General features: G+C 37.4%; 1 protein-coding gene across 7 annotated transcripts in view; it reads right to left on the reverse strand.

Moving 5' to 3' along the window:
- Positions 1-17681, reverse strand: part of WDPCP (WD repeat containing planar cell polarity effector) — a 161315-nt gene that overhangs the window by 105306 nt on the left and 38328 nt on the right. For all 7 annotated transcript variants that reach the window (XM_074579215.1, XM_074579217.1, XM_074579218.1 and 4 more), the window contains 2 exons: positions 2521-2605; positions 963-1007 (listed from right to left, as the gene is read on the reverse strand). In XM_074579215.1, the coding sequence (XP_074435316.1) occupies positions 963-1007; positions 2521-2581 (106 nt within the window). In that variant the 5' untranslated portion in view covers positions 2582-2605. The remainder of the gene's footprint in view (positions 1-962; positions 1008-2520; positions 2606-17681) is intronic.

Consider the following 17681-nt stretch of genomic DNA (forward strand, 5'->3'; position numbering starts at 1 on the left):
GTAGGGATGCAGGAGGCCGGGGCTGGCGCTCCCGTGCGTTCGCAATGCCCTCTGCTGGGATGCCAGCAAACACCGAGCCACCGCGGGGACTCCCTGCCCCTGCATCCCTGCCCCAGACTGCATCCCTGCTCCTGCATTTCTGTCCCTCCATCCCTGCCCCTGCATCCCTGGCCCCGGGCTGCATCCCTGCTCCTGCATTTCTGCCCCTGCATCCCTGCCCCTGCATCCCTGGCCCCTGGCTCCTGCATTTCTGTCCCTCCATCCCTGCCCCGGGCAGCATCCCTACCCCTGCATCCCTGCTCCAGGCTGCATCCCTGGCCCCGGCTGCATGCCCCTCTCAGCAGGGAATTCTGCAGCAGGGAAAAGGGCCGATTAAGTATAATTTAAAATATAAAAATTTAAAGTATAAAAACCCACTGAGGCTTCTAATGACATAAAGGTTGTTTTCTAACCCCAGAGTGTAACCCAAGGAGTGTAGTGATTGCATGAGGGGTAACAGTTTTAAACTGGAAGTGGGGAGATTTAGATTGGATATCAGGAAGAAATTCTTGACTGTGAGGGTGGTGAGACCCTGGCCCAGGTTGCCCAGAGAAGCTGTGGCTGCCTCATCCCTGGAGGTGTTCAAGGCCAGGCTGGATGGGGCTTTGAGCAGCCTGGTCTGGTGGGAGGTGCCTCTGCCCATGGCAGGGCGGCTGGAACTGGATGGTCTTTAAGGTCCCCCAAACCATTCTGTGATTCTATGATTCTATATTTTTCAATTTATTTCTTCTGTGGAATAAAAGGCTTTTAAATACTCTGACATAACTTGGGAGAGAAAATATCTTTCTATGTTTCCTTACTCTATAGAAATACAGAGGCATATATTAACAAAAAATTCAAAGTTCCATTTTTCAGAGCAAGCAGTCAGTGACAAAAATTGACTATCTGGAAGTTAGTTTTAGTTACGGTTATTCATATTTTACCTGATTCTTTCTTGTCATGGTACTGGTGGATCCCAATATCTTCATCTATACAATTGAATGTAAATATGTTTAATTACGATGTGGCACTGGAAACAAAACACAACTTAGCAAGCAAAGTTCAGCATCTCAATTTTTGCTATCTAGAGCAGCACGCTAGGTATTAAAACACAAGCGACAGTGGAAAAACTACAGCATATAATCTGACTACTGGTAGGACTTTCAAGAACCAGCAAGCAAGGGCTGAAGGAGAATGTGACAGGTCCTTACATTTATTTGGAGCTGTCGTTTCCGTCGCATACACTTTGATTCTCTTCCAGCTGCCAATACGCAAAAATATTTTTACCACTTCCCTAATCAGCATCTTTTGTCTTCTTTCACAAGGAAAGATAAGGATCATGGTGAAAAGTGTACCTTAGAATAACTTAAAATGTTTTCTGATGACTGACACAGCTGACCTAGAGACAAGAGGATTTTTTTTTAAGATTCATGAACTCATAAAGCTGCCCTTTCAATCTGTAGGTATTTCTGTCTACCTGGCTCCCCTGGTAAAGATTTTTGGATGTTTCAGGTACAGTGGGACTGCAAGCCACACCAAACAGTTCCTGCAATGGCAGGCAGCTTTTTAAACAAGACAGCAGTCTTCTGCCTCAGAATTTTAGAATGAGGTCTGTAGGCAATGAATAAATGGACAGAGAGGAAGCCAGAAGGTCAAAGGCGTAAAATAGGCACAGTAGGCTACAGTACACCTTTACTTACAATAAATCACAACTATGTGTTTATCTAAGCCATCAGACTCTTCTATGAAATACAGCTTTTGACTTTTCTTGTTGTTACAGGGCAGTTCTCACACAAAGATGGGATGCCAACAAATATTGAGACATATTTGAATAATAACATTCAACTGAATATTCGTTCATATTCAGTTGAATTGTCAATAACATTCAAAATAATATTTCAAAAGAACTATTGGACACTACAATTGGGATGAAGTGTCATAAATAGTATTTTTGTACGGTCCACTTATAAACCAGTGAGGTTTTTTTTAGTATTTTAGCAATAGCGAGGCAAGATAAAGGCAGGTAATTTCTACGTGGCTAGTAATTAGTCATGTGTCTCCTGAAACAATCATTTAATAAGATAAATATATCCTTGTAGGTATAAAATTTCAAGTAATCATGCAAATTAGCCAGAACGTGCAGTAATTTCTTATTTTCATGCTATGTACAAATCACAATGCCTCCACAAATCACTTGAAAATAGATCTTCATTCACCCAAACTAGCCATTAAACTGAAGCTTACAGTCAAGTAGGGCATAGCTTCCTAAAAAGGAAAAGGCATCCAATTAAATGCAATCTTAACATTTTTTACTGGAAAGGATGCTCCAGTTCTATGATGAGATAAGCAAAGAAGCTGACCAAGTTCAAACATTGTATTGCTGCCTAATTTTCTTTCTCCTAAGTATAAACCCCACTTCATTTGGGTATTCAGAATTTTGTATCAGTGTAATATTCATGCACAAGCTCTGCTGTTTCGTTTCAGTAACAGGTAACAGCTCACCTCTAATATGTAAGTTAGTCTTCAAAGACCACAGAAACATCTCAGTCAGGCAGAAAGACATCTGGTGGCAGATGGAGCCTCAGCACTATCAAAAGAAGGAAAGAAACTCCATGAGCAAATTAATTACCCTCTGTTACCAGTGAAACTGCAAGTATTTTGGAAACTAAGTGCTAGGAGAACATAGCACCAATGATATTTTCTTATATTTAAGTTGTAGTTTTCGACCGCAATAAAATGAATAATGCATGGGGAAGAACAGGATAAGAAATGCATATATATGTCTATATATACATCATACACAGAGACAAATCAACATTTGTTTAAATTTACAGCTGCTCTCACTAAAGTAAATAACTTTGTGCTTGATGCTTCTCCTACACATATGATCTATTTTTACTGTATGGTTATTACCTTGACACATGCAAAAGTGAAGCCAATACTTAAAGATCTGGTTCAGGGAGAATTTGACTTTTAGGCCAATTTTTTTTAAACAATGTATATTGTAAAGTGTCAATATAGTCAAGAAACAGTTTTGAATGGATGATATTTGTAGACATTCGTTATAGCCCTAAATACGAAAAATGATACCTTTCTAAATAAAAAAGAGCACTTACATTAAATCAGTTAAAAGTGACAAAACAACAGATGTGACGCATATAAAATATGTAAGTTGAAATATTAGGTACATTGACTACAGTTGTAAAATGTTTACCGCGTTTTTTTTGAACAATCCATCTGAATATTCCCACAACAGGATGCTTTGTGTTTCCAAGGAACATTGGGAACACAGCAACCAACAGACTTCCCTGAGTAATTTCCTGTGGTGCTGTAATTGTAAATGGGCCATCAGACCAATTACTTTCACTTCTTTCGCTAAACCCAAGAATCCACTGAAAGCTGGACTGGAAAGGGGAGTTTACACAAATACAGCACGCTTAAGAGCCACTGTTGGTGTAGTACTGTACTTGAACTTTTTTTTCTTTTTTGAAGTGGACTCTTCATTTCCTTTCCATTAGTGCCACCTAGATAATGAATCAATTACGAGATGATTGCAGAATTCCTACCACATAGAGTATCAGATGTTTATGTCAAGAGTCCTGTGATGAAAAATATGTGCAAGAATCTCAGGTAGCATCAGGAAGCTATCATAGTCCCAGCAGAGCCATGAGACCTTGAGGTATTATCACTCAAGCTAATATGTATGTTTTGATGCACTGCCTAATCCACTGAAATAGCACCAAGTGGAAATAGCATTTTCTTTACACTGATCCCCAAATGTACAAAAAGTCTTGCTGACTTACTAAATCCCATAGTTCTATCAAAAAAGAGCGCAAAAAATAAAAGCTCACAACACACGTCTTGTAAATAGAATATACTTTCATCTTGGGCGAGAATGAGATTTAGAAAAAAACGCAAGATTAGTAGCGTGGTGGCCTGTTCAATGTGGGAACCATTTTTGGTATAAATATGGATGAGGGCAGCCCCTCATTTTCCATGTGGACTACAGTAAAAGGAGATTGTACGTTATAATTTTCTTATTTGTTTTCTCTTTTTTTTTCCTTTCTTACTTTAGCAAGTGAAACAAAACTTGCATTCCCCGAGGCCCAGAGATCCTGGATCAGAATCTCTCATTAATAGGAAGTCATCGAATTGAGTGAAATTCTCAAAATCCTATCATGCTTTGACTAAAAAAAACCAACCCACAAATCTTTGATTGGCAGATGATCTCTTCAGCTGGAGAGAAGGCATATGTACCCAGAAGACAAGGTGAGACTAGGAGACTTTGGCACAACAAATAATCTAACATAAATTCCCCAAATTACTCCAAATTTTTGTCCTCATGTTGAATATAAAGCTATTCCATACCGTTTAATCCTGCTGTGTCCCTTCCGCACTGACAGATCACACTTTCAAGTCCTTACTTTTTCACTGAGTGTCAGAGACATGGAGGCAACTTTCCAAAAAACAGAAGGAAGCTTTCAAATTAGCACTGAATACCCAGTATCCAAGATGTGTACTCTTAAAAATTTACCGTCAAAGATGAGAAAAAAAGAAATTTTGTAAGGAAATGTTAAAAAACCAAAGCTTCTAAAGAACTGTATTTCAGTTCTGCGCTGGATAATCTAGATGATGCAAAATTCTCCATGTACCTAAAAAAGTAAAAGATTTTGTCAATTATTCTAATCTTGAGTTTAGCTTTTTGCTTCTCCCTTTTTTTGGGCTCTTGAGCACCCACAAAACAGCTAATTATTTGAATGCTACACTCAATAGGAAAAAAAAAAAAAAAATTTGCTCCTGTAACAAAATATGGCATTGTAAAGTCTGAATATTTTGTTCAGAGGAACTAGTCTTTTTTGAGTCCCTTTTGAAGGAATACGCAGCAACTTTCAGAATTATGCAACTACATCTCACCATTTACCACATCATCATATTCCAGCACAATGTGGATGAAGATGATGACAACAAAGGGATCTTTCTGTCTTCAAAAAGTGCTTATCAGAATTTACAATGTTCCTTTAACTACATGAGCTGGGTCCTGCTATTGCAAAGAAGCAGGTATGAAAAAATACAAAAATTCCTCACATTGAGCTTTAAGGACTTTGTGTCCCGTGTCCTGTCCTCCCCCGGCCCCCCATTTAAAATTGAGTAGGGTTTTGGAAAAATGGGATAAAATAACTCTATTGTTAAGGTAAAACTGGAATTCAATTTAATAGCTCGTTCTTTTTCTGGCTCACGCTACACTGACTGTCTGCTTTCTCAATATTTCCACAAACAATAGGCAGGGATATTTTGGTGGTTGCAAAAGCTTACTGACAAATGGAGATGTTCTGCAATGGTTAGTCTGCTCCAGTATCTCTGTTAGGAATGCTTTGTTTAAAAAAAATCCTCAGTTTAGTAAATCTTTGTTTAACCACTGATACAGAAAATAACCATCTGGCCACTTCCTAACATCAACAAATGCTGAAATTGTTATCTAGAGTCCACTCTGACACCTTCACAGCTTTGCCACGGCTGCTGTCATGACAAATAATTAGGAACTATACACTGCATGAGTGATTCAGGGCACTGATATTGTATTTCTCCTCTTTCCATACAGTTGCCTGGCAGAGAGGGGTAATGCCCAGCTTCCCAGGCAAGTGCATCCCAAAAACATGGACCTCTAGGTTGTTAGGAGCAACCTAGAGCTAGAGAACAGGAAATGCTGATTACAACAGACCATCTGAACTTCAGAGTTTATGGGCCAGAGGCGTGGCTCAGTGTCACAACACTATCCCAAGTGCCTCTCTAAGAGTAAATCCTGTAACTGCCAGGCTCCAGGATGACCATCTGCCTATACCATTGAAGGTGGGCCAATGTGCTCCCAGAAATCTCGTGAAATACTTCCTATTTCCTTCACTAGAAATACTGAAGGAGTGATAAACAAGGGGGATCCCCTCCAAATATCGCTGTAGTTTGGAAGACACTCCTAGGAGCAGAAACAAGGTAAAATAAAGAGCTAGTCAGAAAGCACGTACCTCTATGCCACAGCAAAGTTACAAAGCTACCACAATAACATGTACATGTACCACATGAGGTGCTTCAGATGTAGGTTTGGGCAGATGTTATAGGACAAAATGCCTAAATAAAAGAAAATGCTGCAGAATCCACTTTCACAACTCACGCGGTATCAGACTTTCTTGGCAAAAAATACTATACCAGGAATTATTTTATAAGAATCAGCACAGGCCACCTTTTGTTTTCTCCTACTCCAGACTGTTTTCATGTTCTACGGGTCTAGTTTTATTCAGAAAAAAATGGAAAATACAATAGCCACAATGGACTCTAATGCAGAAAAATACGTATTTTTTTCGTCTGACTTCAGATTAATTACACAATAGCTCTACTGACTACAGATTTCAGAACAGATTACCCTTCAATCTTAGCTCTTCCTCCAGCCCTCCACTGTTAGCATCCTGTCTGTGGCATCACTACAGCTCATTCACAATGCCTGATTTGTAACTCAGGCACCAAATGTTCAACAAACAAGGTAAGTCATCAAGTCATCCTACAACTTACTCTATGTTTCTGTGATATAATATTTGGAGCAGAAATCATTGTCTGTTTTTTCTTCCTCTTCATGACCAATTTCTCCTTCACCAAGGAGAGAAACTCCCTGCAGCACAGATATGATCCAGAAATGTAATATTTTACTCTGTAAGATAAAGTTTAGATCAAACTATGTGCATTAGATCAGTAGCTACTTGTTGTATGCTTTAAGTTGATACAACAATTTCTTTGTGTAAAGCACGTAAAATAAAATTTTAAACATACTTTTACATTTTTAGCTATATCAATTATTAATTAAAAAATATACCAGTAGAAATTTTTCACAGTCACATTCCCATAGATAATAATTGCAAAATATTCTCCCAATCTTACAAGATAGAGTTCCATTTTTTACAGTTGTATGAAGCCATAGCCTATTTGATATAAAATAAACACATACAGAAATAAAGTTAGTAAAATAATGAGAATTTGTAAAACTTCATTTTGTATTCTAGCATTAAGCAGAAACAATCCAGATTCTTCCTTCACATCTACAATTTATTCCACCAAAAGTCAGCAGCACAGCAATTAAAGGAAACTGCTGAATTTATATATGTATATTAATAGTTTTAATTTGGTTTCTTAAGAAAATGATGCTTGATGCTGTGTGCCAGTCGAAACTTCTAAATTTTTTAATCCATTGGTCAGGCTAAATATAATGTGATTTGTTTATTCTCAAAAATAAGTAATTCCTGCAAACGCTGTGCAAATCTTGAGGTGGGCAGAAGGAAAGATTGTCTCAGTACCAGAACTGAGGGACACGTAGGGATAGCAAAGGCCTTAATCACGTCTCTTGGTTAAATCTGTAGATCTAGCCTAGTTGGAGCATGGTGTTTCTTGCTAAACTGGAATATCTAACCAAGGGGGTATAGCCCATGGAAGACAGTGGTGGCATGGTGGCCATAAGCACTGCAAACATGGGGAAAAACTGGACAGGAGTGGGGAGAGAATTGGTGGCAGGTTGTAGGGAAAAGTGGAGGGGGTTTGGGTCTGCAGTGGATGGGGGAAAGGGTGCAGATGCGAGGACTGTGTGCAAATATTGTATATTCTGTCTACACCACTACTGCATGAGACAAGCACAAAGCACACGTCAGCTGGGCAGGGGGAGACCATTGGAAAATCTTGGTTCTGTTACTTGGTGAATGAACTGCCATACAGACATTGCCAAACGTACTTGTTTCTCACTAAGCGACACAAGAGAGTAAGCAGGCTACTTCTCATTTGGGACACTGGCCCAAATGGTTAGAGCAAATAATGCACATAGGTATGTGTGGATAGTTTCTGGCTTCCTCTTGTGTAGAAATCTAGTGACTATAGGAGTCTGATCAGGTGTTAAGGCCTTGGCTCAACAGGTCCATTGGTAAGATCAGCTCTGAATTTTTAGCCACAACACTTTTAAACTGCTCAAGTTTAAATCTAAGTTTGGATCTAAGACATTGTAGGAAAAGCGCAGAATGGCATAGTTTTGATTTGGTTATAAGTTAAATGGATGCAAAGATGGCATTCTGATCTACCTTCCCATTGTGCAGCCCTTTCTTTGGATTGCACAGGTTAGCAATTCTATCACCTATGCAGAAAATAAGCTATTCTCAATTAATTCTTAAATGTTCAATTCATTTAACTGTAGAATTTAACTTAATTTTCTGCAAAGGTGAGGTTCTAGTCTTCATCTTTCACTTTGGGCTGGCAAAGTCTGCAATGCGTGTATGGTAAACAGAAGCTCTGCAGACAGAGTTGGAGTCCCATTTACAGTCAGACTGGGGTTAACCACAACAGCGAATGCTGTTCTGCCACTCAAGATCAGATCAAAAAGCAAAAGAATGACGTGATAGAATTTGGATCAAACCAGTTACTAATTCTTCTGTAATGGCAACTGCAAGCTGGCTATGGTAGTCCCCATTCTTTCTGCTCTGTTGGCACCCATGACTAGACCTCTTGCAGCTGGGCCACTGGTACCTCAGCAACCCTGCTCTGCTCTCCAGTCACCACTGCCGTATGTCACCTTCCCCTTTACAAGCAGGCTTGGGCTCATCTTCTTTTTCTTCTTCTTCCCATTTTCTCAGGTGCCTGTTGAACTCAGACCCCTCCTCACCTACAGCTACTTTTTCTGAGCCTAGGTCAGCCCCTACTCCCAACTCCTCCACCTGGGACTGAAACTCCTTGCCCGAGATCTTTGCTATCTTTAGTAGCACAATGGGCTTTATTCTTATATTGATTTACTTCTCCTTTAAATCCCTTTTCCACTGAGAAAAGAAGTGTAGATTTTGTAGTATAAATGAAAATCAGGTCCCCTGTCCGTAAGACCAACCTTGGATTTTAAGAAGTAGAAATACAGGCGTGCTCTTATAAATCTACTCAGTGCATAATAATTCATATTATAATACCGGTTTAAGAATATTTTCAGCTAAAACAAATAACAAGTTGTTCAATTATCATAAATCTTAAGTTATAGGCAAATATTTACTGTTGCTGCTTCCTTCCTCTTCAATGCAGCAGACTTCGATGACTCAGAATATTTTTGCCAAACACATGAATGAAGCAAATTCTTTTCCTTATTCTAACTTTCCCAATCTAAATAGGAAAACTACTTTGTAGATGGGCGAACAACACACAAGAGCACTCTGTATTGAAATACACAGTGAAGCTTCTATTGTAAGAAAGGCCTAAATATGGCTTGCAGAATAATCATTGAAAGGAAATACATTATCTGATAACTCAAGAATTCTGGCATGAAAATTATACATTGTAAATTTATGCCCATATGCTGTGAAGTTGTACCACGCTCTATTGAATTAATTTTCGTGGCTTGTTTTATTGTTTTGTGAGTCTGAAAATAATCCTCTTTTTTTTTGCAATGAGTTATATTTACTGAGTTTTCATACACAAGATATTTACATATTTAACTGTAAACTATACGTGTAGCTCCTTAAGAACATTAAGACTATTTGACACATACTAAGAACACTGAAATTCTGTAAATGCTGTAAAACAGAACAAACATTTTATCTCCAGTCGATATCAACTAAGATTCCTTCTTGCACAAATATCTTGGACTTAATACATTAACACTCAACTATTTTAACTGCACACAAAATGTTGAGGCCCTGATCTTGCAACTGATTCTGCAGTGACAGCCTCCTTTACCACCATGGCAAAGCACATAGTAGGATTATGTCATTAAACAGAAACCATAAAAAAGTGCTGCCAGACTTAATTTATATTAATGTTAAGCAGCAGTGTTTGAGATATTTTAAAACAGATTAGTTGTATGTGGGCAAAAAGCCATGCAACCCTTTGTTGAGGATGTCAATTGTTGGGTGAGAGACAGGTGGCCAAGTCATCCTCTGAGCTCTGAACTGGAAGTCTGTCTACCAGACAGAGGATGCTGAAGTTCAAGGACACATGTAGAAATACCATAGGAAATCTCTACGGGGGTAACTTGTTGCCACCTAATTGCTTGCTCGTGTGTCAAAACCGAGGCACAATTTGTGCTGAGTTGTCACCCAAATAGATGACGACAGGATCAGAAACTAAATTTTTACTTGGTAAATTCCAGTCCGAACCATGCTACCGTCTCTCCAACAGGAAAAGTCCTTGCTCCATTGCGTTACCATTGCTGCAACTCCCGTTTGCAAGGAAGGAAGTTTATATCAGCAGGTCTTTAAACTGAGAACACCAGTTCACACTGGAAATTAATTATGTAAATGTCTGGGTTTACAGCAGTACTATTGACAGCAACAGATCTGAATTGTTTCTTTCCCCTGACACTTCCATGCGCAGGCATTTTAGTTTATCAACTGGCCTTGCAGCATGGGCTGCTGCTATTAAATAAAGAGTGATCAGAACAATAGTTGAGTCCAAAGCAATGAGTTAACCATAGTTCAATATGAATTTTAACTATACTTGCACCTAAATAAATAAGATGCTTCTATATTTTTATGCAGCATATCAGATTTAGCTATCAAACTAGTAACCAGATCTCTAAGGATGTTGGTTAATTTTTAAGTGCGGCACTGAAAATATAGCATTAACATCTATTCAGTTTTCCTTTTGTTTATGTGCTGTACCAAGAAATTTCTCACTGAACTGTACAGCTCTTGCCTTTAACATGTTATACTATGCTTGTTAACTGAGTACTTGGTTAAAGGATTTTCAAAAGCTCATTGGCAAACTCATTGATTTGATTTACAAGTCTTGCAAATTTGCAAGCTGTCTTTAAAAACAGAACTATATTTCTGAGTACGTTGTATGAGCTGAATAAATTCACTAGAACAGATTGATTATTTTTAGATCTACATCTTTAAATGTCTTTTTTTGTATTCTTTTTCAGAATGTTTTGCCATTTAAATAATTTTCAGTAGCTTCTTTACATTGACCTATTTTCTTCTGTTTTGTTTTGATGCAGGCAATAAATTAGGCAAGCAATAAATTAAGCTTCACTAATATTTGAAAATCACCTTTGAATAGCCATTTGCAAGGCTCATTGAGCTTCTTGTTTGCAAGCATTTATTTTTAAATATGTTTTTTTCTGCTATACTTGAATTCCAGTTAATCCAGTGAGACTTGTATCTTGCTTTCTTCCATGTAATATTAAAAAAACCCTAAAATGCCTGTGTGTCAGAATTCCTTTTAAGAAAGATTTGATTGCAAACACAAACAAAAAGCTTTTCTTCTTTTGTACTCCTTTATGATCTTCAAACAGGTTTCTATGAAAAGGACTAATATTTTTTCAATTTTAAGCCATACTCACCTTTGCAGTTAGGAAAGACAAAAAATGAAAATTTCACGTTACAATAATTAATTACTGATTGTAATGCTACAGTATAGTTTATGTTATGTTCTAATTATGCAGATACGCGTTAGAGAAAATAACTTTGAAGAAAAAAATGCATTCGTTTAAACATTTTCATAATCACATTTGAAACTGTTGAGCGGTGGGGTCATATATAAAACAAAATGCACACAGATTTTCATACAGAACTACAAACTACTCTATTACTCTTAGGAGAGCCATGAGAGTAAATTATTTGGTCTATAAGTACAGGTAGTTTCAGAAATCTACATTATTAAAAAAGGCAAACAAAATAGGTGCAGCCCTCAGTACGAGACAAACAGCAAGTTGGGGCTAGGGGGTGGGGAGAGACAGAGAGAAAGAGAGGAGGCAGACCACGCCAAAACTGGATATTTTTTACAACAAAAAATGACGATTTAAGCAATCCAGTTACCAAAACCAGAAGAAACTTTTCCTGCCAAACAGAATTAACTTGAGATGCTCGGTCAGTTCAGCAGTTTACTCATGACATGAGCTTCTTTTTTTAAGCATTCATGTCTCTGGCAGTGATACCCATCTGAACGTGGCCAAATGGGCTGCGATCTTTCTCAATCTGCTGACAGAGTCCAAGGTAATCCTCCTTTGGTCCAGGTTGCCAGGCTGCTGTCTGTAAGACGGCCGGCCACACGACAATGTTCAGCTACCACAGTGGTTAAGTGCTGTCCATGAACATGTGCATAAAAGAAAACATTGATGGGCTGGATCTCTTTCCATTCCATTGACTATGCAGGGGACCCAAACTGACTACAGTACTAAGACAAGTGTTTAAGGGCTGAAAGCTCAGTCCAGTTTCATTCTGCCTATTATGTGTGCAGAGTAAGGCAAGCTGTCAATAAGATACCTGCAGTTGCCTTTGACCAGTATTTAAAATAGATTTGGTCTCAAATCTCCCCTGTAACAGAAAAAGAATAGATTTGATAACTACCAGCACCTCCTTGTAAAATTGTGTATTTATGGTAAAGAAACTGAGTTTCAGGATTTGCAAGAGATGACACAGATAACAGGTATCATCCAACACTTCCTAAGGAAGACTTTCCTCTTGCTAATAATTCCAGGTGTCACTTTATGATCAGCTTCATCTGCCTCAAAAAACTGAAAATTACAGTATCTTCATTTGATATGCTAGAAATTGACACTGATGTAGAGGTCATTTCATTCACCAACCTCAGTTTCATGTCTTGAAAGAATCTATCCAATTGCTCTAATTCCTGGTCAGCGTAGGCTAGTAGTTCTTCTTAATTTCTGTAGAATAATCTACTGGTGGAATTTGTACATTTTATGTTTTACAATCTTCTTTAAATGCGAAACGGACTTTTAGTCAACTCTTAATACCTTAGAAACAACCAAAGACCTTGTAGCATCTTCCCAACGTGTCGCTGAATTATGGAGAGAAATGCGAATTGGTTCTCTGTAGAAAAAAAAAAATCTGTTTTTTTTTTAGATAATACTGGTGATGTACTACCTGCTTCAGGCTTACTGTCTTAGTTTTCCAGCTGTATATCAAGTTTGTCTTCCTAGGGACAGATTTGAAGCAGACAAGACTGACATAATCAAAATATGTGCATCCTTACTCTCTTTAATTATGAGTTAGCATATCCAGTATATTTGATCACCTATGCTTTCTTTTCACGGCTATGCTTATTAGCTCTACTCCCATCATTAACTGATGGATTTATGCTACTTGTTAAAAAAAAAAGTAATACAAAGCAGCTCTTGCTAATATAAGAAATGTTTACTGAAGGAGTCAACCCTCCAAAAACTGTTAAAATTATAATGTATAATACTAGAAGCAGTAATTAGCTTACTAACGTATAAGATTAGGCAGACTCCCTGTTTTTATTTAAGCAGTCATTGTTACCTGTGTAGTTCCAATTTTAAAATACCAGTTGCAAACTCAACCAGTGATTTACAACAGCTACTCAAATATGCTACCAGCACAAAAATCCACCTACCTAATTTAAAAAAAGTTTGTGACTTAAAATTGTATCCTGTTGTCATTTAACTCAGAGGGAAAACTACTACTGGGTCAATTGGTCCAAGAGAGTGTGCATTAATATTTTGTTCCAAATTACAGTACTATTAGGATTTGCACAAGAATAGTACCAAACACACTTATCAGATTAGGGCTAAAGTTTGCTGGGCATTGTATAAAATGGTGTATTACAGAACAGTTGGACTTGATGATCTTAAAGGTCTTTTCCAACCTAAATTATTCTATGATTCTATGACATAGTTGTTATAGGTCTAAACTAAAAATCTCTTTGAAAAATCTATGAACAATTACCTTCAACACGACACATGACATAACCTTCAATGCTTAATATCTTCAAAGAACTCACACGCTACCAGTCATTCTATGTATTCATTCAGAAGCCCCAAATTTTATATAGAAAGAACAAGATATTCACAATATCCAATTACTCTATTGTTTGATATGCTCAAGAAAGATGTTTTGCTTTTGCCTTGATTCTACTCCCAAATTAGAAAAAAATTTACTTGAGTCTGAACTAGACAGTCCAGGTACTGGCTTTTAACAGCTAAAAAGAAACAAATAAGTTTAATCGTATAATCTCTTGGAAGAATTAGAATCAAATTAGTTATACAACAATGGATGTCAGCTTCACAAAGCACACCCACTGATGTTGAAATTTATACTACTTAAATATATATGCAAATACTAAATCCCCAAGTTGTTAGGGAGTATGATGTTAGGGAGATTCACAGATTTTAATTCCACATGTTCTTCCAATGTAAAGACGAAAAGATACCTCAGTGAACTATATGTAAAATTGGAGACAGCAGAACCAGCAGCTCTTGATACAGAGACGGTATTATGAGCATATCAACATATACAGGTGCAATAAAACTGTGGACAATTATGCAGACATTTTGCTACCCTTTTTGTTTAAGGCTTAGGAGACTATATGGCTTCTTAAGAAGCTCCTGAAAAAGATTTTTATCCCTCCCCTTTCTGAGCTCAGTGCCAGTTCCTCCCGTCAATCGACATTTTACTAGAGAAGGTCTTTGGAAGTTTTGGCAGCTTTCAAAAGCCGTTGGATATCAGAAATCCTCTAACCCGAATCTGAAAATTCATGCAAAGATGTACCAAATTCTCCCAGAGGACTATTTTCAGAATCACCATCTCTATGGGCTGGCTTTGACAAAGATTTGCAGGTGGCAGATTTCTTTGCTGAACGCTCCTGATCTAGACATTACCAGCACATGCCTGAGATGCACTGCTTTGTACTATGCACCACTTTTGAAATGTAATGACTTTTATTCAATTAGCCTTAGGAAGCGATTCCATAACAGCAGAATTTTCTCTTAGAAATCTTCCTTTTTCCATTCTCCTTCACTCACCTTGCACCAATGTCCTGGGTGAGAGTGTGGACTTCAAAATGGCATTCCTGGGATAAATGGCTATAAAACCAGTTCCCTACTCTGCTGTCTGCACATTCTTACAGCAAAGGCATATCATTTTTAAGTTTGCTACTGAATGAGGAATCACCATCATTCTAGAGAAAAAAACCAAGTTATTTTACCAAGAGTTTTAATTTTAAATCTTTACTAGCAATGTCAGAAACTTACAAACTGCATCTATTTTACTGTTCTTGCTGCAAATATAAGCAGAAGAGTTATAATGAATGAATCTATCTCTAAAAGAGGCAGCAATATTGTAAGCAAGTGCGATAAAGATGCTCATCTCTGTCATTAATTAGGTAAGATACCAGCCCATTTTTCACTTGCATGGGATCCACATATATTTTCTTTTGTTTTTACACTAAGAATTACAAAATGTAATAATTTTGTTGCTTTGAATCATCCTGCCCTCTCTGAATCACCTTTAGTTATCCACATTTTAATCCTGTGAATTTCAAGAATAGTACTCCACAAAGTAATGCAAATTAAAGAAGAAATTGGGTAATTCTAGGAAACATAAAATGATTCTTCATTAAATCTACAAATACTTAAAGTTAAGCAAATTGGCCTTTAAGAAAAGAGAGCTCCTTGGTGCAGAAGCACCCTCTAATGGCTGGCTACTGACTGTTCTGAATAACAACTGGAAAAGCAATTTAATAGCTCCCCTAAAAAGGAAAGGAAACTGCTAAGATATGATAGAAATAGAAAAGTGAATATACCTATGCACACACATATTCATATTTCACACACATTCTCTGTTGCATATCCTTAGCACAAAAAAAAGAGCAACATAACTCTGATAAACATTTTAAATTCGAGCCTGTACTTCCTTTTAAAACAATATTCTCAATTTAGTAGATGAAATAGCTTTTTATGTTTGCCCAGGTTTCAATCATTCTTCAAAATTTTAAGATAAACTGAAACTGACTTTCTTATCTTATCTCAATTAACTTTTACAAAAGAAAACTAGTCCAAAAAGGCTTTAAGAAAAACGCTATATTAAGTACAAATCATACAATAATTTAGGCTGGAAGGAACTTGGAAGTCACTGGGTCCAAGCCCCTGCTCAGAGCTGGCCAGCTCTGAAATTAGATCCCAATAGTGGAATACTAAGTTAAAAAAAAAAGAAAGTTATACTTTCTTTTGGTGCTAAAGCTGTACTAGAGATACTGCAAACGTAAACCATTTCTGCTGTCTAAAAATATGCCTTAATATCTCTTTTTTTTCCCTCTTCTATTCTATGGCTTTGCAGATATTATTTTTTTCTGAAAATACCCACTATTTGCTCATATAACTGCATTATTTTACCTCCACACTAGAATCTGTATTTAGCATGCAGTCCTTTATTATTAACTGTTAAGTATAATATCTCAGTGCTCATACAAAGCCAGTGGCAGATAGAGTAGTTAATAACATGAAAGTAATGAGGCTAACCAAGCAACTTGCTTCTCAACATCACTTTTCAAATCTCTTTGGGCTAAATTTTCAGCCAGTGTGTGGGGAATTAGCCATAGAAATCCCATTAACGTTAATGAATGTTCCATGGTTAACTCCCCATGCTCTGTGCTGAAGATTTACCCCTATATCTCTAAAATAAATATGTGCAGATGCCAAAATTATTTTTATAGAGCCTGAAGAAATTAAGGACTCCTTTCTCAAATAATTGACTTATGCACATGTATCTTTTTCCCTGTGGATCATCTTCTACCTATCAGAATGGGTGTAATGTCTGCATTATTCTCATTGAAAAGATTATCCAAAGTGTATGTTTACTGCATAAAGGCTGAGTTTAGTTAACTGCATGTTTTACAAAAATAATATATATATTGTGGGGGATTTGTCTCATAGTTAAATACACAACGCATAGGTTGAACGGTATTCAGTATCGTTAAGAACAGCACGTATTTGTACTTATATTTCTGAAGAAAAGGCAGTATTTAAGAAAGTCATTAATCTGAAAGAATTGGAAAGTATTCTATATCCCTACAGAAAGACAAAACACAACTAGGGCAAAATAAGCCTCTGCAAGCAGTGGCTGAGTCACAGTTTAAAGATGGTGGAGGACGTTTGTAAGATCAAGTAGGAAAACACGCAGCTGGGAAGGGCTTCCAGGATCAAAAACAGAAGTTGCCCTCTGGTTTTGAAAAGGGGGGGCGGGGGGCATATTTCCATCATCTTTTCAACTCACGCTTGGAGGAATACACTCTTCCTATTTTTACAATTTTTATTTAGAAGTCTACTTGCCTAGATGAGCACATCATTTCAAGCTCCATGATGGCTTAAAAAAAAAAGTGCCGAAACAACTTCTTTGCCAAAGCTATGCTTTGCTTTGGCAAAGGACTAAAATCCGTGTTTATAAATTTTTGGCTTCACTGGTATTAAAGCACATGCAGAAGTGCTTTATTTATCTGAGGGCTGCAACTGCCCATAAAGACATAAAATGGTGTTCATCTTTTACTATACCAAGATTCTTCAAGGCTTCTGATGCATTTCAGAGATGTCTCAATCCATTAAGTCAATGAACTCATTCAAACCATATTCACTTGCTAAAATTTTGGAAATAAAATCTTCAGTAAGACTCTTTTCATACATGCAGATTGACCTTACCTTCCTTAAAATGACTATTCCTGGAGATCAGACTGGAATAGGTCAGGTGTAATACCCAATTGTCTGCATCTTCTCTAGAAATCGTTTACTAGAGTGTTAGCACTATAACCTCAAAGAGGACAGTCTACTCCCTCCCTGAATACAGAACTGAAAAATCATTTACATGGAGCCTGTGCAAAGTGTTTTATCTGCCAAAAATCTATCAGCTAAACGAAGA

This window comes from Larus michahellis, chromosome 3, assembly GCF_964199755.1.
Source record: "Larus michahellis chromosome 3, bLarMic1.1, whole genome shotgun sequence".
NCBI lineage: Eukaryota > Metazoa > Chordata > Aves > Charadriiformes > Laridae > Larus > Larus michahellis.